Source organism: Coregonus clupeaformis, chromosome 20 (genome assembly GCF_020615455.1).
Source record: "Coregonus clupeaformis isolate EN_2021a chromosome 20, ASM2061545v1, whole genome shotgun sequence".
In the NCBI taxonomy this organism is placed as follows: Eukaryota; Metazoa; Chordata; class Actinopteri; order Salmoniformes; family Salmonidae; genus Coregonus; species Coregonus clupeaformis.
Window position 1 is genome coordinate 58047470 of NC_059211.1, and position 26501 is coordinate 58073970.

The window sequence follows — 26501 nt, forward strand, 5'->3', positions numbered from 1 at the left end:
CAAGTACTGGTGGCCCACGTTGGCAAGGGATGTGAGGGTTTATGTTTCCTCCTGCTCGGTGTGCGCCCAGTGTTAGGCGCCTAGACATCTGCCTAGGGGTAAGTTACTACCCCTGCCCGTTCCACAACGACCATGGTCTCACCTCTCGGTGGATTTCCTTACTGACCTTCCTCCTTCACAGGGGAATACCACTATACTGGTCGTTGTGGACCGGTTTTCTAAGGCCTGTCGTTTGCTCCCCATGCCAGGCCTTCCTACCGCCCTGCAAACTGCCGAAGCACTATTCACCCATGTGTTCCGGCACTACGGGGTACCCGAGGATATTGTGTCTGATCGAGGTCCCCAATTTACCTCCAGGGTCTGGAGGGCCTTTATGGAGCGGTTGGGGGTCTCGGTGAGCCTCACCTCGGGTTACCACCCGGAGAGTAATGGGCAGGTGGAACGCGTGAACCAGGATGTGGGTAGGTTTCTTAGAACATACTGCCAGGACCGGCCGGAGGAGTGGGCAGATGCGTTCCCTGGGCCGAGATGGCCCAGAATTCCCTACGCCATTCCTCCACTAACCTAACCCCTTTCCAATGTGTGTTAGGTTACCAGCCGGTTCTGGCACCTTGGCAGCAGAGCCAGATCGAGGCTCCTGCGGTGGATGAGTGGGCGCGGCGCTCGGAGGAGACATGGAACGCTGCACACGTCCACCTGCAGCGGGCCCTCCGACGTCATAAGGCGAGCGCCGATCTCCACCGCAGTGAGGGACCGTGTACGCACCTGGTGATCGAGTCTGGCTCTCTACCAGAAACCTGCCCCTCCGCCTGCCCTGTCGGAAACTGGGTCGGCGGTTTGTAGGGCCATTTAAAGTCCTGAGAAGGTTGAACGAGGTGTGTTACAAATTACAACTACCTGTTGAATATAAAAGTATTAACCCCTCGTTCCATGTGTCCCTTCTCAGGCCGGTGGTAGCTGGCCCACTCCAAGAAAGTGAGATCAGGGAGACTCCTCCGCCCCCATTGGGCATCGAGGGGGCACCGGCGTACTCCGTGAGGTCCATCTTGGATTCGAGACGTCGGATGGGGGGTCTCCAATATCTAGTGGAGTGGGAGGGGTACGGTCCGGAGGAGCGGTGCTGGGTGCCGAGGAGAGACATTTTGGACCCGTCTCTCCTGACGGAATTCCATCGTGGGCACCCGACGCACCCTGCTCCGCGTCCTCCGGGTCGTCCCCGAGGCCGGAGTCGGCGCACGTCTGGAGCCGCGCGTCAAGGGGGGGGTACTGTCACGGTTTCGGCCGAGGCTGCCTCTCTTCCTTGTTCGGGCAGGTTTCAGCGTTCGTTGTCTCCGGAATACTAGCTGCCACCGTTGTATGTTTCATGTTCGTTTGCTTTTGTCTGTTTGTTGTGACACCTGTTCGCGTTTAGCGTAATTAGTGTCCTATAAGTTTCTCGTTGTGTTTGTCTAGTGTTGTGTGTGATTGATTTATTTCTGTCGTGTGTTGTGCTTGTATATTGCTTATTCGCTCGGTTGAGCTTTACTCCACTGTGTTGGACCGTTTACGCACATGTTTAGTGCGCCTTTTGTTTTGTCGCCTTCGTGCGTAGTTTTGCCTTCGGGCAAGTTTGTTCGTATTTTCCTTGTTGGAAATTGAACTAAAGTCTTTTGGACTATACTTCGGTGTCCTGCGCTTGATTCCACCACTACACCCACCTACAGCATTCTTGACAATTTCCTATAAATAGCCTACTATTTTAAAGTATTTTCAAATAATTATTTCAAATACTATTTTCAAATTCCTGGGTTAAATGCATGGGTGTGGATTTGAGTCAGTGTATTGGAGTATTTTCAAATACATGCCAATACTTTCCAAGTGTACTTCCAAATACATTCCAATATTCAACTACTTCAACTATTCAACAAAGGTATGGCCCGAGAGAGGGCTGAAGCAAAAATAACCTTCCAGGTCGGATTTCATGCTTGCTTAGTTTCTTTTTGCTTGCACATTCTCATTTACATCAAATCTAATTATATGTGTCACATACACAGTTTACAGCAGGTATAAAAGGTGCAGTGAAATGCTTGTGTGCTAGCTCCCTCAACATTGCAGTACAATAATCAATATCAATAATAGAGTCAAATAAAAAATAGAAGAGGTAGTATGCCTAGTAATAGCTTGATATGTACACAATACACTCTTGGAAAAAAGGGTTCCAAAAGGGTTCTTTGGCTGTCCACATAGTAGAACCTTTTCTGGTTCCAGGTAGAACTATTTTGGGTTACATGTAGAACCCTCTGTGGAAAGGGGTTGTACATGGAACTCAAAAGGGTTCTACCTGGAACCAAAAGGGTTTTACCTGGAACCAAAAAGGGTTCTTCAAAGGGTTATTCTGTGGGGACAGCCGAAGACCGCTTTTAGGTTCTAGGTAGCACCTTTTTTTCTAAGAGTGTAGGATATACAGTATAGATAATGAATGTGCTATGTCAAGTATGACTGTATTTACAAATATAAAGTGAGTAGGGTCTTGGTCCCGCAGTTTAATAAATAGTATATCATAGAACAGCAGCGTTGACTGTGTGCGTTTGTTTGTGGGTGCTTGTGTGTGTGCTTGTGTGTAAGGGTTGGATGTGTAGAGAGTCAGTGCAAATAGTCTCTAAGGTGCAGATAGTCTCTAATGTGCAAATAGTCACTAAGATGCAGGTCTGTGCAGGGAGACAGCTAGGGTTAGTGGTTCAGCACTGATGGTCTGGTGGTAGAAACTGTCTCGGAGCCTGTTGGTCCGAGACCTGATGCTCCAATACCGCTTGCCAGATGGTAACCGAGTGAACAGTCTGTGGCTCGAGTGACTGGAGTCCTTCATGATCTTCCGGGCCTTCCTCAAACACTGCATGGGAGCTCGTCCTCAGTGATGTATTGGGCCACCCGCACCACCCTCAGTAGAGCCTTACGGCAGTGTAGTTGCCGTACCAACAGTGATGCAGCTGGTCACGATGCTCTTGATGGTTCAGCTGTAGAACTTCTTGAGGATCTGAGGGCCCATGACACATTTTTTCAGTTGCCTGATGTTGAAGAGACACCTGTTGAGCCTTCTTCACTACGTTGTCTGTGTGATTGGTCCATGTCAGGTCCTCTGTCCACACCAAGGAACTTGAAGCTCTCCACAATTACTAGGATGTAGGTAACGAAAACATACCTTTGTGTATCAACAAAGGTATGGCCTGAGGGAGGGTGCCTGTGAGGGTTCCTTCAGGGCAGATTTCATGCTTTCTTCATTTATTTTTGCTTACACATTCTTATTTACAACAATGACTAGGATTTAAACTTTTAACCAGCTCATCCTTCTCATGATACCGTCACCGACTTCTGGTTTCTGCTGGGTGGTGTAAAAGCACCAACAACATAAAACTGCTTCCCCTTTCAACGTTAACCTTTTTCAATCACATCGCCATAAACGCCTCTTCATCCCAGCTAAAAAGGACCTGCCTGGGAAACTCAAGCTATGACCCCTGTATGATATAATCCATCATAGCGTCTGTCAGAAGTAACATTCACTGTGGCCCAGAGTACAGTTCTATAGAGGCAGACCTCACTCCTACTTACTTCCCCTTTCTCATGGCAGTCAGACGTGTTAATTACTGCTCATTAGGCCCATGGTGACGGGTTTACGACAGATCCCAAACACTTCATTATGTTGGGTAAAGATGTGGACGGGGTCATGCGGGGTCTATAAAACAAGAGGAAATGCCAGGCACACAATCCTCCCTGTTGCAGTGGCACCTCCTAAACAGAAATCATAATAGTCCCTCATTTTGCAGTTATAAGGTCTCAAGGGATGCTGTTGCCATAGTTAGCTTGTGGCTGCAAATGGAACATAGAACTAATGAGACTGGGCCCTGCTCTACCCTGTGAACGGTTCACACTGGGATAGGGGTGCCCATGGTTCAGTCCTCTTTTTTTTGACACAGCGATATCCACTTTCTCTCCATCCGTCAGTGGTGATTCTCTGAACCTCCATCACCTTGGACTAGATTCATCCATGTGTCCTACTACCTCTCCACCTGATACACCTGGCCCCCTCCCTTTGTACAGTTCTCTTCTTTGTCATCTGAATTCTGAGGGTTCCTGACCAACCACCCAGATAGACCTCCAGCCAATGACACTGGTAAAACATCCCTCCCTTCCCCTCTGCATTTACCTGACATACTGTATTAACCATCCCTTAAAAGGTCCCGAACAATCATTCTGATTCCCATGTAAAATAACCTTTTGAGTGACTAAAATATCACCCATAACATTTTTGGGGGATAGAAATGTACCAGGAAGTTTGAAAAGACAGTCTGAATGGGCGGGGAGCTTATGTTTCCTGAGCTCGCCTTGACTGACAGCTCTCTGAAACGCCTATGTCAAGAAACTTGGATCCAGTGAGCAGTGTTGCAGTAAAATCATCTCAAGCTAATTTGGTGATACACTTAGCAATTTAAGCATCAATGATGTCAATTTTGTATATACAGTGAGGGAAAAAGGTATTTGATCCCCTGCTGATTTTGTACGTTTGCCCACTGACAAAGACATGATCAGTCTATAATTTTAATGGTAGGTTTATTTGAACAGTGAGAGACAGAATAACAACAAATAAATCCAGTAAAAGGCATGTCAAAAATGTTATAAGTTGATTTGCATTTTAATGAGGGAAATAAGTATTTGACCCCTCTGCAAAACATGACTTAGTACTTGGTGGCAAAACCCTTGTTGGCAATCACAGAGGTCAGACGTTTCTTGTAGTTGGCCACCAGGTTTGCACACATCTCAGGAGGGATTTTGTCCCACTCCTCTTTGCAGATCTTCTCCAAGTCATTAAGGTTTTGAGCCTGACGTTTGGCAACTCGAACCTTCAGCTCCCTCCACAGATTTTTCTATGGGATTAAGGTCTGGAGACTGGCTAGGCCACTCCAGGACCTTAATGTGCTTCTTCTTGAGCCACTCCTTTGTTGCCTTGGCCGTGTGTTTTTGGTCATTGTAATGCTGGTATACCCATCCACGACCCATTTTCAATGCCCTGGTTGAGGGAAGGAGGTTCTCACCCAAGATTTGACGGTACATGGCCCCGTCCATCGTCCCTTTGATGCGGTGAAGTTGTCCTGTCCCCTTAGCAGAAAAACACCCCCAAAGGATAACGTTTCCACCTCCATGTTTGACGGTGGGGATGGTGTTCTTGGGGTCATAGGCAGCATTCCTCCTCCTCCAAACACGGCGAGTTGAACTGATGCCAAAGAGCTCGATTTTGGTCTCATCTGACCACAACGCTTTCACCCAGTTCTCCTCTGAATCATTCAGATGTTTATTGGCAAACGTCAGTGGTTTCTTGAGCAGGGTGACCTTGTGGGTGCTGCAGGATTTCAGTCCTTCACGGCGTAGTGTGTTACCAATTGTTTTCTTGGTGACTATGGTCCCAGCTGCCTTGAGATCATTGACAAGATCCTCCCATGTAGTTCTGGGCTGATTCCTCACCGTTCTCATGATCATTGCAACTCCACGAGGTGAGATCTTGCATGGAGCCCCAGGCCGAGGGATATTGACAGTTCTTTTGTGTTTCTTCCATTTGTTGTCACCTTCTCACCAAGCTGCTTGGCGATGGTCTTGTAGCCCATTCCAGCCTTGTGTAGGTCTACAATCTTGTCCCTGACATCCTTGGAGAGCGCTTTGGTCTTGGCCATGGTGGAGAGTTTGGAATCTGATTGATTGATTGCTTCTGTGGACAGGTGTCTTTTATACAGGTAACAAGCTGAGATTAGGAGCACTCCCTTTAAGAGTGTGCTCCTAATCTCAGCTCGTTACCTGTATAAAAGACACCTGGGAGCCAGAAATCTTTCTGATTGAGAGGGGGTCAAATACTTACTTCCCTCATTAAAATGCAAATCAATTTATAACATTTTTGACATGCGTTTTTTTGGATTTTGTTGTTGTTATTCTGTCTCTCACTGTTCAAATAAACATACCATTACAATAATAGACTCATCATTTCTTTGTCAGTGGGCAAACATACAAAATCAGCAGGGGATCAAATACTTTTTTCCCTCACTGTACATGTCTCTTGTGATGCAATTCACAGCAGCACTAACGGATGTGTTGACATGAAAACTGCATCAGAGTTTTGAATGACCCTTCCCCCCCTTTTGTTCCATGCTGGCTGAAGACCTAGCTAGCCAGTAACTAGCTAACACCAGACGAATATGAAAGGGTAGACATATATATATATCTTTGCCATAGACGAATAGTGTAAACTTTAAATTATATTTGCTGACACCCTACAGTCAAATTTTGGCACCAGTATTGTAGATGAACCACCCCTCCGCAATCACGCCTTCTCCGATGATGATTACATGGCAGTACTTACTTAAATGAGGTAAGAGAATATCATGTTACCATTGGTGTATTAAAATGACAGTTAGGGTGAAGTCACCCTATCCCCTTAATAATCCCGCCTCCTGAATCCAAGTGTTTGACATGGGGGAGGGGACCAGTAACTTTATGATCAAACTTTATCAATGTAGAAGCAACAGTCATTTTTCATACTTTGGTCATCATACATTGATCTGGTTTCATCCAAATATCATCCAATTTCATGAAAAACATGATTTTGACTGTTCATGGCCTTTAAAGGTTATATGTTGTTTCCCACAATTATTTTTCCCTATCGCATTGAGACCACACTAACCGTAGTCCCGTGTAGCTCAGTTGGTAGAGCATGGCGCTTGCAACGCCAGGGTTGTGGGTTCGATTCCCACAGTGGACCAGTATGAAAAAAATAAATGTATGCACTCACTAACTATAAGTTGCTCTGGATAAGATTGTCTGCTAAATGACTATAATGTAATCTGCACAATGGGTTTTTCAGTTGAGTTGTCTACTCTGTCTCCAACCAAGAGAGTGACACACATTTTTACAGTATTTATGGGAGAAGCTTGCTCCCAATGTTTGAGTAGTAGTTCCAACTATAGGTGTCTGTCTGTTACTGCAGATGAGAAGTTCTGTTAACACCAACCTCCTGTCCTTCTCCTTCTCTATTTCTCCTCTTTTGTCTGTTGAGTTGTGAGAGGGTGTGCGGAACACAAACTCCTCTAAAAGTGTTTGGACAGGCGAGAGGAGCAAAGACTCACAGCCACTGATATGGGACAAACGGGAAAGGAGGCTCCTTGGGAGATGTCCACTAAATCCCATTCACAACCTATAACAACCCCCACCACCCAACTCGACCCCATCATCTCCCCTTATTTCCATTTCAACCATGTGCAGCTTGCAGAGTGCTGTTATTATGTTATCCATAGCATCAACATCACAATGCAGTGCATACAGTATGTGTCTACAGCTTTAATGTTACTGTACCTATGACGTTGTTGCTAAGGATCAATGTGGGGTCAATAGAGAATGTCAGGGTGCCATTGAATCCTTCATACACTAGACTAGAGGAATGAACTAGCCATCCATTATCACTGGTATTGATCACTACAAGACTGACTACCATGGTGTTCAGTTACAACATCATGTTGTTATATCTCTTTGTCTTTTTTTCTTAATTTTCCCTCTCTCTAACCAAAACACACACACACACACGCTGCACAAACGCAGGCTGTGGGGACTGGAAGGGTCATGGGAGAGAAGATGGGACATGTTAGCTTTGTTTAAAAATAGTTGTTATTTTTATTTGGACCCTGCGGACAAGCATATGTGGCAAGAAGCACAGTAGACACTCTGTTTTAGGGGGGATAGTGGGCAGGGTCAATGTCCCCTCAATCGTTTAACTTCCAGTAAAGAAATGTCTTTACTTGAATTAGGTGTGCTTCTTGAAAGCAAGGAAAACTTTAGAAATCCGACATACTTCTTATTATTTACCTTCCGCTGGCACCTGTAGCGCCAAAACCGTAAAAGCTAGCAACACCATAACAACTTTAAAATGTGCAGTTTTTTTGATACTACTAATACTTTTCACACTACAACCATATTTGTATAAATCCCAATGCATTTCAATGGCCGTCGACTTAACTAGTCTTCAACCATTTAAGCTAGAAACGCCATTCAAACATAGGTTGCTTGTAGAAATCTTTTTTATATAATTTATAATTTTGAACTATAACCATTTTATATTTGCATAAAAGCTCCATAGGCTACAATGGGAAGTATTTGGATTCACTACTGCCCTTGAATTGTTAATTGTTAAATTGTTAAAGCTGGATGGATTTTCGATTTAAAAACTTTACACCCCCAAGGTCTGAATGAGGAACTGGACCTAGCATATTTTTTGTAATGTGTCTAGACTGTAGACTCTAGGTGCTTCATCTTAAGTATGTGTCTCCTCTAAATTAGTTTGTAACGTACAGCACATGTTTGAATGATTTTGTTGTTGTTTACAACATCAACAACAAAAATATGCAAATATGGATTTATGGGACAGTGGAACATTAAAAAAAATAAGTGCAGAGCAATCATTCAGAATGGGATTCTGATGTAATATGAGTTGGTTTGGAGTGTTTTAGAGCATTTTCTAACATGCTTTAGACACATTTTCTGATCACATCAAATCAAATTTAATTTGCCACATGCGCCGAATACAACAGGTGTAGACCTTACAGTGAAATGCTTACTTACAAGCCCTTAACCAACAATGCAGTTTTAAGAAAAAAATAAAAAGTGTTAAGTTAAAAATAAATAATTAAAAAATAAAAATAGCAAATAATTAAAGAGCAGCAGTAAAATAGAATAACAGTAGGAAGGCTATATACAGTCAATGGCAAGTGATGACTCAGCAAAATGTGTCTACCAATTTTCTCTGTAACAACAACATATCAAAAAACGGTTTGGGGGATCAACTATAAGCACAGCAAAGGTGAAAATAAGGCCAAATGTAGAAATGGGTGAACTTCCCCTTTAAGGTCAATCCCTGATTACTTCCTCACTACCACTACCTCCACTACTACTATTTCACAACGATAAACACTTCAAGACTAGCAGGCACACACATTTTCTTTAGAAAATGTCATTTTCTAGTTAATTATATTAATTAATGACTTGTTTAAAACATTTATGAAACAGCAATATATGTATGTCATATCTTAAAAGTGTTTAAAACAGGTCCTATTCTGTAATATCTGATACATCCAATTGATACATCAATAGATAGGCCTTAATTGATTATACTGTTTGCATACAAGCTGTCTTTTCCAATGGCATGAAGCATATTTGATTGAGAAATTAATTAGGAGAAAGATTAGTTTGAATAGTCACAGCGAATCGATGGTTGATGACATGAGCGTTCATCTGCGGGACTCTAAAGGGTGTTAATTGTATGAGATGGTCATAGTATGTTAGCCACCTGACCTGGCAAAGGCGTCTGCACTCAAGTCATCTGTGCTGAGCTGAAGTTTAGGTTGTAAGTATGGTTGTAAGAAATGTACCTGTGTACCTGTTTTGTATCTGTCCTGTACACACCACATATTTATATTCTGGATTCTGACACATGCTCACTGTAATATACAGTGCATTCGGAAAGTATTCAGACCCCTTCCCTTTTTCCACATTTTGTTCCGTTACAGCCTTGTTCTAAAATTGATAAAATAAATAAAAAATCTCATCAATCTATACACAATACCCAATAATGACAAAGTGAAAAACAGGTCTTCAGAAATTTTTGCAAATGTAAAAAATGAAGCAATCAGAAATACCTTATTTACATAAGTATTCCGCCCCTTAGCTATGAGAATAGAAATTGAGCTCAGGTGCATCCTGTTTCCATTGGTCATTCTTGAGATATTTCTACAACTTTGATTGGAGTCCACCTGTGGTAAATTCAATTGATTGGACATGATTTGGAAAGGCACACACCTGTCTATATAAGGTCCCACAGTTGACAGTGCATGTCAGAGCATAAACCAAGACATGAGGTCGAAGAAATTGTCCGTAGAGCTCCAAGACAGGATTGTGTCGAAGGCACAGATCTGGGGAAGGGTACCAAAACATTTCTTAAATGGAAGAAGTTTGGAATCACCAAGACTCTTCCTAGAGTTGGCCGCCCGGCCAAACTGAGCAATAGGGGGAGCAGGACCTTGGTCAGGGAGGTGACCAAGAACCCGATGGTCACTCTGACAGAGCTCCAGAGTTCCTCTGTGGAGACGGGAGAACCTTCCAGACGGACAACCATCTCTGCAGCACTCCACCATTGTGGGGATGTTTTTCAACGGCAAAGAAAAAGTCCAGTGTCTGTGTTCTTTTGCCCATCTTAATCTTTTCTTTTTATTGGCCAGTCTGAGATATGGCTTTTTCTTCACAACTTTGCCTAGGTCAGCATCCTGGAGTCGCCTCTTCACTGTTGACGTTGAGACTGGTGTTTTGCTGGTACTATTTAATTAAGCTGCCAGTTGAGGACCTGTAAGGCGTCTGAAGCTAGACACTCTTGCTCAGTTGTGCACTGGGGCCTCCCACTCCTCTTTCTATTCTGGTTAGAGCTAGTTTGCGCTGTTCTGTGAAGGGAGTAGTGCACAGCGTTGTACGAGATCTTCAGTTTCTTGGCAATTTCTCGCATGGAATAGCCTTCAGTTTCAGAAGAAAGTTATTTGTTTCTGGACATTTTGATCCTGAAATCGAACCCACAATTTCTGATGCTCCAGATACTCAACTAGTCAAGAAGGCCAGTTTTATTGCTTCTTTAATCAGCACAACAGTTTTCAGCTGTGCTAACATACTTGCAAAAGGGTTTTCTAATGATCAATTAGCCTTTTAAAATGATAAACTTGGATTAGCAAACACAGCCATTGGAACACAGGACTGATAGTTGCTGATGATGGGCCTCTGTACGCCTATGTAGATATTGCATAAAAAATCAGCCGTTTCCAGCTACAATAGCCATTTACAACATTAACAATGTCTACACTGTATTTCTGATCAATTTGATGTTATTTTAATGGACAAAAAAAATGCTTTTCTTTTTTCGAAAACAAGGACATTTCTAAGTGACCCAAAACTTTTGAACAGTAGTGTATATTTTTGGTTAAACATTTTTTTATTTTTCCCAGTCTGAAAAAATAGGCATATACTGAAATCTGTTAACTCACCATAAATGTTAAACTCAATAACTAAAATCTATTCCTTAGGCCACTGATACTCAAATATTGCATACACATTACTAACCATTAGGTCTACTATAAATCTGTCAGATCAACTATTGGTGGACTTTATCCTCAGGGCTTCCAACCATAGCCATGGGAAGCACTTTGGGGGTGCGCTAATGCAGGACTAGTAAAGTCCCAGTGCACTACTTCTGTGAAATAAATGTAAACTAAATGTATTTAAGTGTTTACCAGCATTTGTAACTTGAGTCTAGACCACTTCAGTTTTCACATAGAAATAAGTAGCAATTGCAAAGCATTTCAAGAAACTGGAAGTATTTTTATATTCTACAAGTATTATCATTTTAGTCATTTAGCAGACGCTCTTATCCAGAGCGACTTACAGGAGCAATTAGGGTTAAGTGCCTTGCCCAAGGGCACATCGACAGATTTTTCACCTAGTCAGCTTGGGGATTAGAACCAGCAACCTTTCGGTTACTGGCACAACACTCTTAACCACTAAGCTACCTGACGCCCCAGCAGTTAATTATCAGATTAACTGTTTTGTACAGATAATTATAATGTATTCCTTTTCCATTTTATTAGATACTCTTATCCAGTGCAACTTACAGTAGTGAGTGCATACATGTTCATGCTGGTCCCCTTGGGAAGGAACCCATAACCCTAGCATTGCAAGCACCATGCTCTACCAACTGAGCCACATCACCACATCACAAAACACTTGATGTCTCAATGTACTCAATTACTGTGCATTGTTTTTCTTCATGGTGATGGAAAGTCTACAGGTACAAACCTAGACGACCAGCCTATGTACAATACAGTAATGTACATTTACATTAAGTGGTTTGTAAGGATGGTAAATTAATACTGCACAGAAAGTGGTTGTTTTCCATGTTATTTGATCAAGAAAAATATTTGATTTGATGTGGATGTTTTGGGTCTTTGCCCATAACTTTGCACCTTTTGATGTAAATGTTTGAGGACAGGGTTTTGTTTTTTCTGGATTCCATTAGAATGACAATTGCAGAGAAAGGGACAGGGCAACAACTCGTACAATTCCAACTATTGAATCCTGCAAGATACTGCTCTTAATTATACAACTACCTTTTTTACCAAAGCAGAGATGCTGAAAATATATGTATATATCGGTCTGCTAATACTAGTAAAGGCCCAGTGCACTACTTTTGTGAGAAGAAAAAATATTTATTTCAAAGAATATGTATTATTATTAAAAATAATAATTATAATCTGGGGATGCTGCAGCACCCTCAGCACCCCTACTTCCTGCAGCTATTCTTCCAATGCAAAGTATTGCTTTGATGTTCTGGCATGCATGGAATGTGATTGAAATACTTGTTATTGTTGATGCCACACAACCCGCACCCTCCCCTGCCCACGAACGTCCTCTATAGACGCAGTTCAACACAACATCACCACCAGTTGATCCTAGTACTTCAACACAATACCCCGCTGTATTGTGCGTTTAAGACGTTCAACTGCATGTCTTAAGCCTTCACTGAACTGCCGAACAATCCGCGACATTTACAAGCGGGAGCGCTTCATGGTAGACATTGGCACCGCACTACAATATAGATGGAATTGTAATAATGGAATACCACTGGGTACTGTTTTCTGTCTTGATACAGTTATCCTTCCAAACAGGTAAGACATAATATTGGTCAACATAGTCTCTCTGCCAACAGTTGTGAGGCTAGTTGTTGTTTTACAGAAGTATATTTTAACCACATAGTGGTGATTGATCACACTTCACGAACATGATCACCTTGGTCACTATACTAAATAGATTTTTGGAAATTGTTTTGTTCATTATTATTATTTGTTCTTTTTTTTGTGGACTATAAATATGTTATTTCTATTCAGTTAAGAATTGTATTGTAGCCTAGCCTACACCTTTTTCAGCAGATTTGAACTTTGTATAGTTTATGATTTTGGCAACACCGATCGTTCAGGACGTAGAGATAGCCTGTTGGTTAACCTGTACCTTTACATTTTGAGTAAGTCACTGAAACCTAATGAGGAAATTAGATATTTGTGTGCTCAGCATCAGGTTGCGTTCATCGCAATAATTCATCTAGTGGACCGGGCACAGCACGGAGACATTGGCAAAAAGTAAATAAACAGCGATTTATTTATGAACAGATTGATAAGTGACCTCGTTGTAGGCTAAAAAATGTTTGTTAGACATTACAATTAGGAATAGTTTCTACTATATGATTTGGGAACGTTAGTTCAATAGTCTAGTAGGACTATTTGGATAGGCTCGCTAAATGGTTTGTTATTTTCCAAGAGCCTCGAGTCATTGCCGCAGATAAGCGCTGTGCTTGTCATCTCTTGTCATCTCAGCATATAACTGTCATTATGGAAATGTCGAGGAATTCTTTGGAAGTAGGCAAATAAGCAGTGGCATTTTCTAAGAATTGGTTTTGCATAGACCTACTGTGGGCCTGTGGCGTTTTATATATTTTTTGTGACCATTAGCCTAGCCAATACAGAGAGGCTTTTGTCATACATTTTTATATCAACAATTTTTATATCAACATTTGCGTTCAAACTCTGTTTTTAAGCCTTGTAATGGTGTTTTGGTGTTAGGGCTTCATGTACCATATAAAACATATTTGACACAATTTACAACATGCCTCGCCTGTGAATGTAATGTCACACCTATAATTGCATGCCTCACCTATAGATTTAATTTAAAGCTTTATTGAGCAGTATTGAGCTGTGAGTGGTAGGCCTATCACTGCTTGTGATTGCTTACATGGTTGAAGAATCAATCCAAAAAACACCCACTTGAAAACAGGCAAAGACAGATAAATAATGTCAGTTATCCTGTAAAGTGATGCTTCCTGAAATAGAGGAATGCTTTCTTCTGTAGAGTGGAGTGCAGGGAGGGGGGATTAATCTGCACAACCTTGTCTCAGAGCATTTCGTATTATTCTGTACATAAATCCGAGACGCTCCATTTATGATGATATGTTACATTTCATATGGTTACGTACGAAGATTGCTTAAGGCAAAAACGAAAGTAGGGTGGATGGGTGGGCATATACCGCGAATATCTAGCAACCCAAAGGTTGCGATTTGAATATCATCACAGACAACTTTAGCATTTGAGTTTATTAGCAACTTTTTAGCTACTTTGCAACTACTTAGCATGTTAGCTAACCCTAACCCTAACAGTTTTACCTAACCCTTCACCTAACCTGCTGCCTGAACGTCTATCAACTCAAAGGTTGCGAGTTTGAAGATCATGACGGACAACATTAGCATTTTAGCTAATTAGCAACTTTTCAACTACTTACTACTTTTTAACTACTTTGCAAATACTTAGCATGTTAGCTAACCCTTCCCCCTAACCCTAACCTTAACCCTTTTAGCTAACCCTTAACCTAACCTTAACACTTTTAGCTAATCCTTCCCCTAACCCTAACCTTAATCCTTTAACCTAACTCCTAAACTTAACCCTAACCCCTAACCCTAACCCCTAGCCTATCTAACGTTAGCGAGCTAGCTAACATTAGCCACCTAGCTAGAATTCGTAACATATCGTTCATTGAGCAAATTCGTAACATATTGTACATTTCCAAATTCATAACATATAACACATTTTGAAAATGTGTAATATATAACACGTTTTGAAAATGTGTTACATATTGTACTTTTTGCAAATTCGTAACATATACACCACCAGTCAAATGTTTGGACACACCTACTCATTCAAAGGATTTTCTATATTTATACTATTTTTGACATTGTAGAATGATAGTGAAGACATCAAAACTATGAAATAACACAGATGGAATCATGTAGTAAACAAAAAAGTGTTAAACAAATCAAAATATATTTTATATTTGAGATTCTTCAAATAGCCACCCTTTGCCTTGATGACAGCTTTGCACACTCAATTCTCTCAACAAGCTTCACCTGGAATGCTTTTCCAACAGTCATGAAGGAGTTCCCACATATGCTGAGCACTTGTTGGCTGCTTTTCCTTCACTCTGTGGTCCAACTCATCCCAAACCATCTCAATTGGGTTGAGGTTGGGGGGATTGTGGAGGCCAGGTCATCTGATGCAGCACTCCATCACTCTCCTTCTTGGTAAATAGCCCTTACACAACCTGGAGGTGTGTTGGGTCATTGTCCTGTTGAAAAACAAATGATAGTCCCACTAAGCCCAAACCAGATGGGATGGCGTATCACTGCAGAATGCTGTGGTAGCCATGCTGGTTAAGTGTGCCTTGAATTCTAAATAAATCACCGGCATTGTCACCAGCAAAGCACCCCCACAACATAACACTTCCTCCTCCATGCTTTACGGTGCAGAGATCATCCATTCACCAACACCGCGTCTCACAAAGACACGGTGGTTGGAACCAAACATCTCCAATTTGGACTCCAGACCAAAGGACACATTTCCACCGGTCTAATGTCCATTGCTCGTGTTTCTTGGCCCAAGCAGGTCTCTTCTTGTTATTGGTGTCCTTTAGTAGTGGTTTCTTTGCAGCAATTCGACCATGAAGACCTGATTCACACAGTCCCCTCTGAACAGTTGATGTTGAGATGTGTCTGTGACTTGAACTCTGTGAAGCATTTATTTGGGCTGCAATTTCTGAGGCTGGTAACTCTAATGAACTTATCCTCTGCAGCAGAGGTAACTCTGGGTCTTCCATTCCTGTGGCGGTCCTCATGAGAGCCAGTTTCATCATAGCGCTTGATGGTTTTTGCGACTGCACTTGAAGAAACTTTCAAAGTTCTTGAAATGTTCCGTATTGACTGACCTTCATGCCTTAAAGTAATGATGGACTGTCGTTTCTCTTTGCTTATTTGAGCTGTTCTTGCCATAATATGGACTTGGTCTTTTACCAAATAGGGCTATCTTCTGTATACCCCCCCCCCACCTTGTCACAACACAACTGATTGTCTCAAACGCATTAAGAAGGAAATAAATTCCACAAATTAACTTTTAAGAAGGCACACGTGTTAATTGAAATGCATTCCAGGTGACTACCTCATGAAGCTGGTTGAGAGAATGCCAAGAGTGTGCGAAGCTGTCATCAAGGCAAAGGGTGGCTATTTGAAGAATCTCAAATATAAAATATATTTTGATTTGTTTAACACTTCTTTAGATACTACATTTTCCATATGTGTTATTTCATAGTTTTGATGTCTTCACTATTATTCTACAATGTAGAAAATAGTGCAAATAAAGAAAAACCCTTGAATGAGTAGGTATGTCCAAACTTTTGACTGGTACTGTAATACGAATTGTAATTCGTAACATATCATACTAAATGGGTGATGGACATCCACAAATTAATACGTACCATATGAAACGTAACATATCATGCCAAATTGGGTGTCTCAGATTTACATACAGAATAATACGAAATGCTCTGAGTCCAGGTTGGTTTGCATGGTGGGTTTTGGCTGATTGGTGGTCTGTTAAAGAGAGCAGCACACAGTATGTTGTACCTGGTGTGTGTTTGTCCTGGACACAGCCCAGGTAGGCCAGTTCTGCCTGCTTCTCACCTGTGCAGGGGTTGTCTGCTCTGAAGGTGGAGTTTATTTTGTGCTGCGTGCCTGTGGTTTCTTTTTCTTTTCCACTGTTCTAACCCATCCTCTGCCAAATTCTATTTAGGTTATATTTAAAGTGTTCTAGTTGACTATTTCATACACAAATATTTATGTTGGGTTAAGAGCCGAAGGGCACATAAGGAATGGGACGGGAGATAACTTGTTTGGCCTTCAAGGCAAAATGAATATGACACTCCTCCCATGCTGATATTGCTGCAGGTATATTTCAAGTTGTGCCAAGAATTGTACATGGTGCATCGTTTTACATCTTTGCCAAAGCGATAACTCACCTGTCATTTTTCAGTCATAAAGTGGTGTCAATATATTGCTAGGAGTGCTATGATAATGATTGGTATTACTATCAAAGTGCATGCAAAACAAGCTCTGAGGCTCTTGTCTACCCATCCTCAGTATTGACGTACATTTCTAGCAGATGAGGCTGGTGGGAGGAGCTATAGGAGGACGGGCTCATTGTAATGGCTGGAATGGAATAAATGAAATGGATGTGGTTTCCATATGTTTGATATGTTTGATACCGTTCCATTTATTCCCTTCCAGTCATTACAATGAGCCTATCCTCCTATAGCTCCTACCACCAGCCTCCTCTGATTTCTAGCCTAGTATTACTGTTGAAGTACCTGCAGTGCACTCTTTGCTGTTAAAGAAAGGTACTTCTCCTTCTTACTTATTTACTCCATTTTGTTAATCATACCTGTACTCTTCACCCTTAATCCACCTAAACACAATTTAGTGAAAGCCTCCGATATAAAACTGAATTGTCATTAGCCTAAAGAAACTGATCAAGGTCAATTGGAAACTAACTGTTATGATGTCTGTGCTGCAGCCTTTATGTTATGTGTTATATGGCTCTGAGTGAGGACTGTGACGTGTTATGATTACGTTTTCAGTGACTATGTGTATGATATCCAGAGCCTGTTTGATCAATACTGTAATGACCATCCCAACCATGTTACTACAGGCAGCGCCAGACCCACCATCACCCCCAGAGGCCTCCACCTGGTCATTCCACTCAACGCCCCCCTCAGCCTGCTTTGCCAGGGTGACCAGGTGGTGCAATGGCAGCGGGAGGACCGTCCCAAGCTGAGGGGTGAGGAGCGGACTAATGGGGCGTCCATCCTGAAAATCCCCAGAGCTCAGCCTGGCCACATGGGCCGATACATCTGTCTGGAGGAGAGAACCGGAGAGCAGAGCTCTGTCTACGTCTACGTCAAAGGTGTGTGTGTGTGTGTGTGTTTCTGACTCAACATTCATAGCCCTGTGTGCCTGTGTGGGCATGTATGTGAGAGTTTTTATGTGTATAAGGCAGTGGTTCTCAATCCTGGTACTGGGGACCCATAGGGGTGCGCATTTTAGTTTTTGCCCTAACACTACACACCTGATTAAAATCATCAAAGCCTGATGACGAGTTGATGATTTGAATCAGGTGTGTAGTGTTAGGGCAAAAACAAAAATGTGTACCCCTTTGGGTCCCCAGGACCAGGATTGAGAACCACTGGTATAAGGGTATGAGTGAGTGAGTGAGTGAGTAAGTGAATGAAAAAGAGAGAAAGAGGGGGTGGGACAAAGTTTGTAAGCGAGAAAGGTAACGTTTTTTTGTCTGATCTCAGAGAGGCTTGTGAACATTTCTTTGAGGAAGTGATAAAACATTTTTTTAGAGGGGCACTGTGTGTGGGTGTGTTTGTGCATGAAGGTGTTTACTGGATTGATAGGTATTTGGATCAGTCTTTGGATCTTCAACACTACCTGGACTAGTACCATGACCATAGGGCAGTACATCTGGATAGAACTGCTTATTTCTTGGAAAGTGCCTACAGTGTGTGTGCACATGCATGTGTGTATGTGTGTCAGCGATTGATTGATTATTAGCTAAAGATCAAACTGGATCTGTCTCCATGTTTGAATAACATAATTAGCACAATCTCCTAATCTCTTCTCTCAGAACTATACACACAGTACTCTGGACATTGTTCCATATACTTGAGGCTGTTTTCATACCACACTGTTGATTTAAAGTTGTTTGTTTTTGGCAGATCCTGATAATGCCTTTAGAAAGACCATAGTGTTCAGTATCCTGACTCGTGCGGGAGACAGTGCCTCCATCCCCTGCCTAGCAACCGACCCGGGAGTGGTCAACCTGCGCCTGGAGCCGTGCCATGGCAGTGCCCTCCCTAATGGTCTCCACTATGCTGCCAGCCTGGAGCGGGGCATAGTTATCTATGACACTAAGAAGGCCTTTGAGGGCTGTTACATCTGCACTGGCAGACTGGGCGGTGCCCTCGTTAAATCACACAACTATGATCTGACTGTGCGACCAGGTAATAAAACATTAACTGTGCGTGCATCTGCGCATGTAGGCACTCGCACATTCACTCCTGTGTTTGTGTTCTGGGATGTGAAGTACTGTATCCGTGATATAGTTTATTTTATATTCTCCATTTTTTAACTCAGTCCCAGATGTGCCTCCTATGATTGAGATGCAGGGGCCCAAGAGGGTGGTCCTGACGCGGGGCCAGAATCTCACCCTGACCTGCAGCACCACCAACGTCAACGGAGACATCAAGCTGAAGTGGGCCGCTCCGCCCGGCAAGGTGAGAACCCTTTGCCCTCTCTCTAGGGGTTGGCCAGGGAGGCTAGAGGGATACCTAGAGGACAGCTCTCCAATAGACTGACTGGAAGAGATTGGAATTTTATTACATTTACATTTACATTTTAGTCATTTAGCAGACGCTCTTATCCAGAGCGACTTACAGGAGCAATTAGGGTTAAGTGCCTTGCTCAAGGGCACATTTACGTCATTTAGCAGACGCTCTTATCCAGAGCGACTTACAAATTGGTGCATTCACCCTATTGGAATAGAGCAAAAGTTAGATGTCTTTTTTATTATATTCTTTACATTTATAAGAAATATCTCAGAAGAACGTTTGCTAGAGAGTCCAAAATGCTCCAAGTCTGAAACATCAGTATCTTGAGAAACTAGTGTGATGTTCAGTTGGCTGTGTGTGTATGTTTACTGCGTCTCAGGGTCCTGAGGGGTGTGTGTGTGTGTATGTGTGAGAGAGAGGAAAGCCCTCCTGTCCCCCTGCCCGGGGAGGGAAGGAATGCGGCCCAGACCAGACAGGGTTAATCTCTATAGATCTCTGGGTGTTGATTGACAGGATGCCGTGTGGGCTTCGTCTCCACAGCAACCGGCAGTGGAGAATGGCTCACGCATCCTGACTGAGCCCATCACACACGTCCGCAGCGCTACACTCCATATCAACTCTGTCGGGACACAGGATTCTGGGAGATATCGATGTGAGGGTCAGAATGAGAAGGGGATCAGCTCTGAGTCAATCTGGCTGGACGTCTATGGTGAGTATATGGCATTACAGTGTACTGCTGATCTATATTGAAATTCTCAATTTGAATGGGTTGTATTATGTATTTCCATAACGTGAAACTATTGCAACACTCATTGGAAAACCAAAGTGGAAATGGAGTGGTTTTGTTAAGAAGATTCAAAGGTATTTTCATGTGGGTGACTGTCAGTGTGTCTGACCTGTGGGTTGTTGTATGTCTTCCAGATAGAGGTTTCATCAACCTGGCTCCGTCAGATAACAGTACTGTGCGTGTGCGTGCTGGGGAGAGTCTGTCCCTGCGTGTGGACATGGAGGCCTATCCCAAACCACACACCTTCTCCTGGAGCTTCTCAGGCCAGCAGTTGAGGAACACCTCCGACTTTGTCATCACCACACAGAACCACCAACACAGGTATACACACACGCAAGCACACACACCAGGGTTTCTGTTAGGATAATCTGGTACCGGACAAGTGACCGGTAAGATTTAATTTATCAGACATTAAAGAAATTGACCTGTCATCCATATGCATTGGGTGCGTAACCCATTAGGCCATCCACCCACGCAGCCAGTGACATCAATAAATTAGAGATATTGGCCAAATTAGCCACATTTATGTGTCCTTAAAAACAGCCTATAACTAATTATAAAAACACTATTCCTTGCATTTGGATCTGTAGCATATGCAAAACTTTAGCCTATTGTTTTATTGGTTTTTACTTTCCTAAAATAATAATGATCCACCTCACGGTTCAGCTGTCTGAGATTTCAGCACTAAATGCATCAGGGCATTGCATGCATACTTTGCAAACAATAATGAGTTGTTAGGACGTCACGAAATGGTCTCCTAAAGTCATCAGGACGTTGTGTCATGGGCGCCGGAGATCAGAATGGCGCCGGAGAAGATGGCTGCCGTTTTACAGCCCTCTAACCAATTGTACTATTATGTGTGTTTTTTCGCGTTATTTGTAATTTATTCTGTACAAAATGTTTCTTTTCTGACCAAAAAGAGCTTCTGGATATCAGGACAGCAATTACTCACCTCGTATTGGACGAAGATTTTTTCTTCAACGAGTCGGACGCGAAGGATATTCTACAGACACCCGACAAGGCCCAAATCGCCGTCATTCGCATGAGAAAGAGACAGAGATATCATGGACATAGGTCGGGGTGCCTTGTAAGGATCCGACGGTGAGCGAGCAAACTGCCTCTTCCATCAATCCTATTAGCCAATGTTCAATCATTTGAAAACAAATTGGATGACCTAAGACTATATACTACCAACGGGACATTAAAAACTGTAATATCTTATGTTTCACTGAGTCGTGGCTGAACGACGACATGGATAACATACAGCTAGCGGGTTATACGCTACATCGGCAAGATAGAACGGCTGACTCTGGTAAGACAAGGGGTGGCGTCTGTGTATATTTGTAAACAACAGCTGGTGCATAAAATCTAATACTAAGGAAGTCTCAAGGTTTTGCTCGCCTGAGGTAGAGTATCTCATGATAAGCTGTAGACCACACTATTTACCAAGAGAGTTTTCATCTATATTTTTTGTAGCTGTCTATCTACCACCACAAACCGATGCTGGCACTAAGATAGCACTCAATGAGCTGTGTAAGGCCATAAACAGACAGGAAAACGCTCAACCAGAGGCAGCACTCCTAGTGGCCGGGGATTTTAATGCAGGGAAACTTAAATCCATTCTACCTAATTTCTATGTTAAATGTGCAACCAGAGAAAAAAAAAAAAAAACTCTAGACCAGCTTTACTCCACCCACAGATGGCATTGAGGAGTACACCACATCAGTCACTGGCTTCATCAATAAGTGCATCGATGACGTTGTCCCCACAGTGACCGTACGTACATACCCCAACCAGAAGCCATGGATTACAGGCAACATCCACAGCTAAAGGGTAGAGCTGCCGCTTTCAAAGAGCGGGACTCTAACCCGGAAGCTTATAAGAAATCCCGCTATGCCCTCCAACTAACCATCAAACAGGCAAAGAGTCAATGCAGGACTAAGATTGAATCGTACTACACCGGCTCTGACGCTCGTCGGATGTGGCAGGGCTTGAAAACGATTACAGACTACAAAGGGAAGCACAGCCGCAAACTGCCCAGTGATACAAGCCTACCAGACGAGCTAAATCACTTCTATGCTCGCTTCGAGGCAAGCAACACTGAAGCATGCATGAGAGCATCAGCTGTTCCGGATGACTATGTGATCACGCTCTCCGTAGCCGATGTGAGTAAGACTTTTAAGCAGGTCAACATTCACAAGGCCTCAGGGCCAGACGTATTACCAGGACGTGTACTCCGAGCATGTGCTAACCAACTGGCAAGTGTCTTCACTGACATTTTCAATATGTCCCTGACTGAGTCTGTAATACCAACATGTTTCAAGCAGACCACCATAGTCCCTGTGCCCAAGGACACTAAGATAACCTGCCTAAATGACTACCGACCCGTACCACTCACGTCTGTAGCCATGAAGTGCTTTGAAAGGCTGGTCATGGCTCACATCAACACGATTATCCCAGGAACCCTAGACCCACTCCAATTTGCATACCGCCCCAACAGATCCACAGATGATGCAATCTCAATTGCACTCCACACTGCCCTTTCCCACCTGGACAAGAGAAACACCTACGTGAGAATGCTATTCATTGACTACAGCTCAGCGTTCAACACCATAGTGCCCTCAAAGCTCATCACTAAGCTAAGGATCCTGGGACTAAACACCTCCCTCTGCAACTGGATCCTGGACTTCCTGACGGGCCGCCCACAGGTGGTAAGGGTAGGTAACAACACGTCTGCTACGCTGATCCTCAACACGGTGGCCGCTCAGGGGTGCGTGCTCAGTCCCCTCCTGTACTCCCTGTTCACCCATGACTGCATGGCCAGGCATGACTCCAACACCATCATTAAGTTTGCCGACGACACAACAGTGGTAGGCCTGATCACCGACAATGATGAGACAGCCTATAGGGAGGAGGTCAGAGACCTGGCCGTGTGGTGCCAGGATAACAACCTCTCCCTCAATGTGATCAAGTCAAAGGAGATGATTGTGGACTACAGGAAAAAGAAGAGGACTGAGCACGACCCCATTCTCATCGACGGGGCTGTAGTGGAACAGGTTGAGAGCTTCAAATTCCTTGGTGTCCACATCACCAACGAACTATCATGGTCCAAACACACCAAGACAGTCGCGAAGAGGGCACGACAAAACCTATTCCCCCTCAGGAGACTGAATTGATTTGGCATGGGTCCTCACATCCTCAAAAAGTTCTACAGCTGCACCATCGAGAGCATCCTGACTGGTTGCATCACCGCCTGGTATGGCAACTACTCGGCCTCCGACCGCAAGGCACTACAGAGGGTAGTGCGTACGGCCCAGTACATCACTGGGGTCAAGCTTCCTGCCATCCAGGACCTCTATACCAGGCAGTGGAAGGCCCTAAAAATTGTCAAAGACTCAAGTCACCCTAGTCATAGACTGTTCTTTCTGCTACCGCACGGCAAGCGGTACCGGAGCGCCAAGTCTAGGTCCAAAAGGCTTCTCAACAGCTTCTACCCCCAAGCCATAAGACTCCTGAACAGCTAATCATGGCTACCCGGACTATTTGCACTGCCCCCCCAACCCCATCCCATTCCCCTCTGTTACGCTGCTACTACTCTGTTGACTATTTATGCATAATCACTTTAACTCTACCCACATGTACATATGACCTCAATTACCTCGACTAACCGGTGCCCTCGCACCGGTACCCCCTGTATATAGCCTCTCTACTGCTATTTTATTTTACTGCTGCTCTTTAGCTATTTGGTTTTATTTTTTATTTTTCTTAATTAAGACTTTTTTATTTTACATTTTTCTTTAAAAAACTGCATTGTTGGTTAAGGGCTTGTAAGTAAGCATTTCACTGTAATGTCTACACCTGTTGTATTCGGCTCATGTGGCAAATACAATTTGATTTGATTAGATTTTTGATTAGAGGTTTTGTCTAGTTCCTGGTTGGTCACGAGGACATCCCTGAGGAAGTATTTAGGACATTCTTGGGATGTTGTGTCATGGTCCGTTGAAGGTTTTGTCTAGTTCCCAGTTTGTCCCGGGGACATCATCTGATGGTCGCAAAGAAACGTTCTCCCACAAAAAAAAAAAGTTTTAACCAGGGCACACGCACCCTAGTTTCATTACTCATCATACTTTGTTACTGTTGCCATGACCATCAAGGCCCTGATTGGTGAACCACTGATCCAGTCACTGCTCTTTTTCTTTTGGAAATGTTAGGGACACACATACAAACACACACAGTGCTTTTAACATGCAGTGTTTTCAACTTGATTACATTGTGTATGTTTATTCCTACTGTAATTATTATTTAACATGTCTTCATCTAGGATTTGAGCTCACAACCTCTTGGTTCACAGCATTCCAAGCTTCCTGCTATTCCACGATGTCTGTATTAATGACTGATTTCACCTGTAGGTCTATTCCTACACTTAGCACTTCAAAGTAAATCTCATCTCTGTTAAAAATACACTGAAGAGGCCTCCCGAGTGGCGCAGCGGTCTATGGCACTGAATCGCAGTGCTAGAGGCGTCACTACAGACCCGGGTTCGATCACCGGCTGTATCACAACCGGCCGTGATCGGGAGTCCCATAGGGTGGTGCACAATTGGCCCAGTGTCGTCGGTGGGGCTTTACTTGGCTCATCGTGCTCTAGAGACTCCTTGTGGCGGGCTGGGCACCTGCAGGCTGACCTCGGTTGTCAGTTGAACAGTGTTTCCTCCGACACATTGGTGTGGCTGGCTTCCTGGTTAAGCAGGCAGGTGTTAAGAAGCGTGGTTTGGCGGGTTATGTTTTAGAGGACGCATGAGTCGACCTTTGCCTCCCGAGCCTGTTGGGGAGTTGCAGCAATGAGACAAGATCGAAAAAGGAGATAATAATAATAATACTAAAATATAAATACACTGAAGAAAAACTATTACATTTATCATAGTGATTCAGGAGTAACATTAAAACAGAATAATTTGCCCCATCAACATTAGACAACCATTCTGAAAACCCAAACTCAAATTGCCGAAATAAGGAAATGAAATCAATGAGAGAATAGTCAGATTATCTGATAACTAAAATAGCAGTGCAGATGGCACTCTTTTGCTAAGTGCAGAGATGTATTATAGGTAATGAATGTGTAGGGGATTTCCAAAAATTGTTGTGCAGCAGAAAGATCAGCATACCCCAAATCCAGAGGTAGTGAGTTCAAATCTCAGGTGGGGTCATATTGAAAAGTAAATATTAAGTGATCATGTCAAATGTAATCATATTGTCATTGATTAAAGATTCTACACTATTTTAGCTGAACAGTGTACCACTTACCTTAAAACCCCCATACCATTTACTTTACTTATAATGGTTTGGGACAACTGGGACCATCACGTGACAAGAACCTCCAGGGGACCATGACACAATGTCCGAAGAAAAAACGTCCTCGGGGACGTCCATGGGACCAACCGGAACTAGACAAAACCTCCAGGGGACCATGACACAATGTCCTAAAAACGTCCCCGGAACAAACCAGAGAACGTTCCCTTGGGACCATCATGCGACGTCCTAAGGACTAGTAAAGTCCTGAGAATGTCCTAAAATGATCCTGCCATATTCCTGACATGGTCCTCAGTGACATCCTGGGAACTTCAAGGGAACTAAACAAAGGTCCCTCAGAGAACATTCCATTGGGACTATTACGCGATTTCCTAAGGACTAGTAAAATGAAAGTCCTGAGAACGTCCTAAAAAAGTCCTGACATGGTCCTCAGTGACGTCCTGTGAACTTACAGGGAACTAGACGAAGGTCCCCCAGAGACCGTTCCCTTGGGACCATCACTTAACATTCTTAGAACATTCCCAGAACATCAGTGGGATAATGTTGCGCCGAAACCCTTAAGGGACATAGTGGGAATGTTGCCGAATGTCCTCAGGACGTCCCCTGTTTGCTGGGTAGGTCTATTGGCTTAGGTGTCCACTGTATTATATGAATGTTTTTTTAATAATATAAAGGAAGAGAAGCTTAGGCCTAGCCCCTGAGAGATAGAGATATGCTGGCGGCATGCTAAGACACTGACATGAATTTATTTGTACTTGTCTGATAGGTTACTGTGTCTGCTATACAGATATAGGCATACAGAAAGAGGCTAATTCGTAAATTTTCGATTCAAATATGTTTTTGAAAGATGAGCATTATATTGTTATATGATAGGAGTAATTCTGGTAGGTCTAAAACATTCTTCCTCACCTCAAGTTCAGCTGTCGGAGTCAGTTGGAGCACCGGTGCGCAGTGCCTTCATATCATAGGCCTGCAGTATATTAGGCTAATAGCCAAACCACACCAAATCTTCACAAACGTTTCTAAACTTTATTAGAGTAATATC

The 26501-nt window shown here is 43.1% G+C and overlaps 1 protein-coding gene across 2 annotated transcripts in view; it reads left to right on the plus strand.

Moving 5' to 3' along the window:
- The first annotated feature begins 12557 nt into the window (after nucleotides 1–12557).
- The window catches only part of LOC121533962 (mast/stem cell growth factor receptor Kit), a 47271-nt gene continuing 33327 nt past the window's right edge, over nucleotides 12558–26501 (plus strand). The window contains exons 1-6 of one of the 2 annotated variants that reach the window (XM_041840358.2): nucleotides 12558–12764; nucleotides 17677–17931; nucleotides 18749–19033; nucleotides 19167–19306; nucleotides 19874–20069; nucleotides 20282–20468. In XM_041840358.2, the coding sequence (XP_041696292.1) occupies nucleotides 12710–12764; nucleotides 17677–17931; nucleotides 18749–19033; nucleotides 19167–19306; nucleotides 19874–20069; nucleotides 20282–20468 (1118 nt within the window). In that variant the 5' untranslated portion in view covers nucleotides 12558–12709. The remainder of the gene's footprint in view (nucleotides 12765–17676; nucleotides 17932–18748; nucleotides 19034–19166; nucleotides 19307–19873; nucleotides 20070–20281; nucleotides 20469–26501) is intronic. The other variant, XM_041840359.2, reaches the window with a different exon arrangement.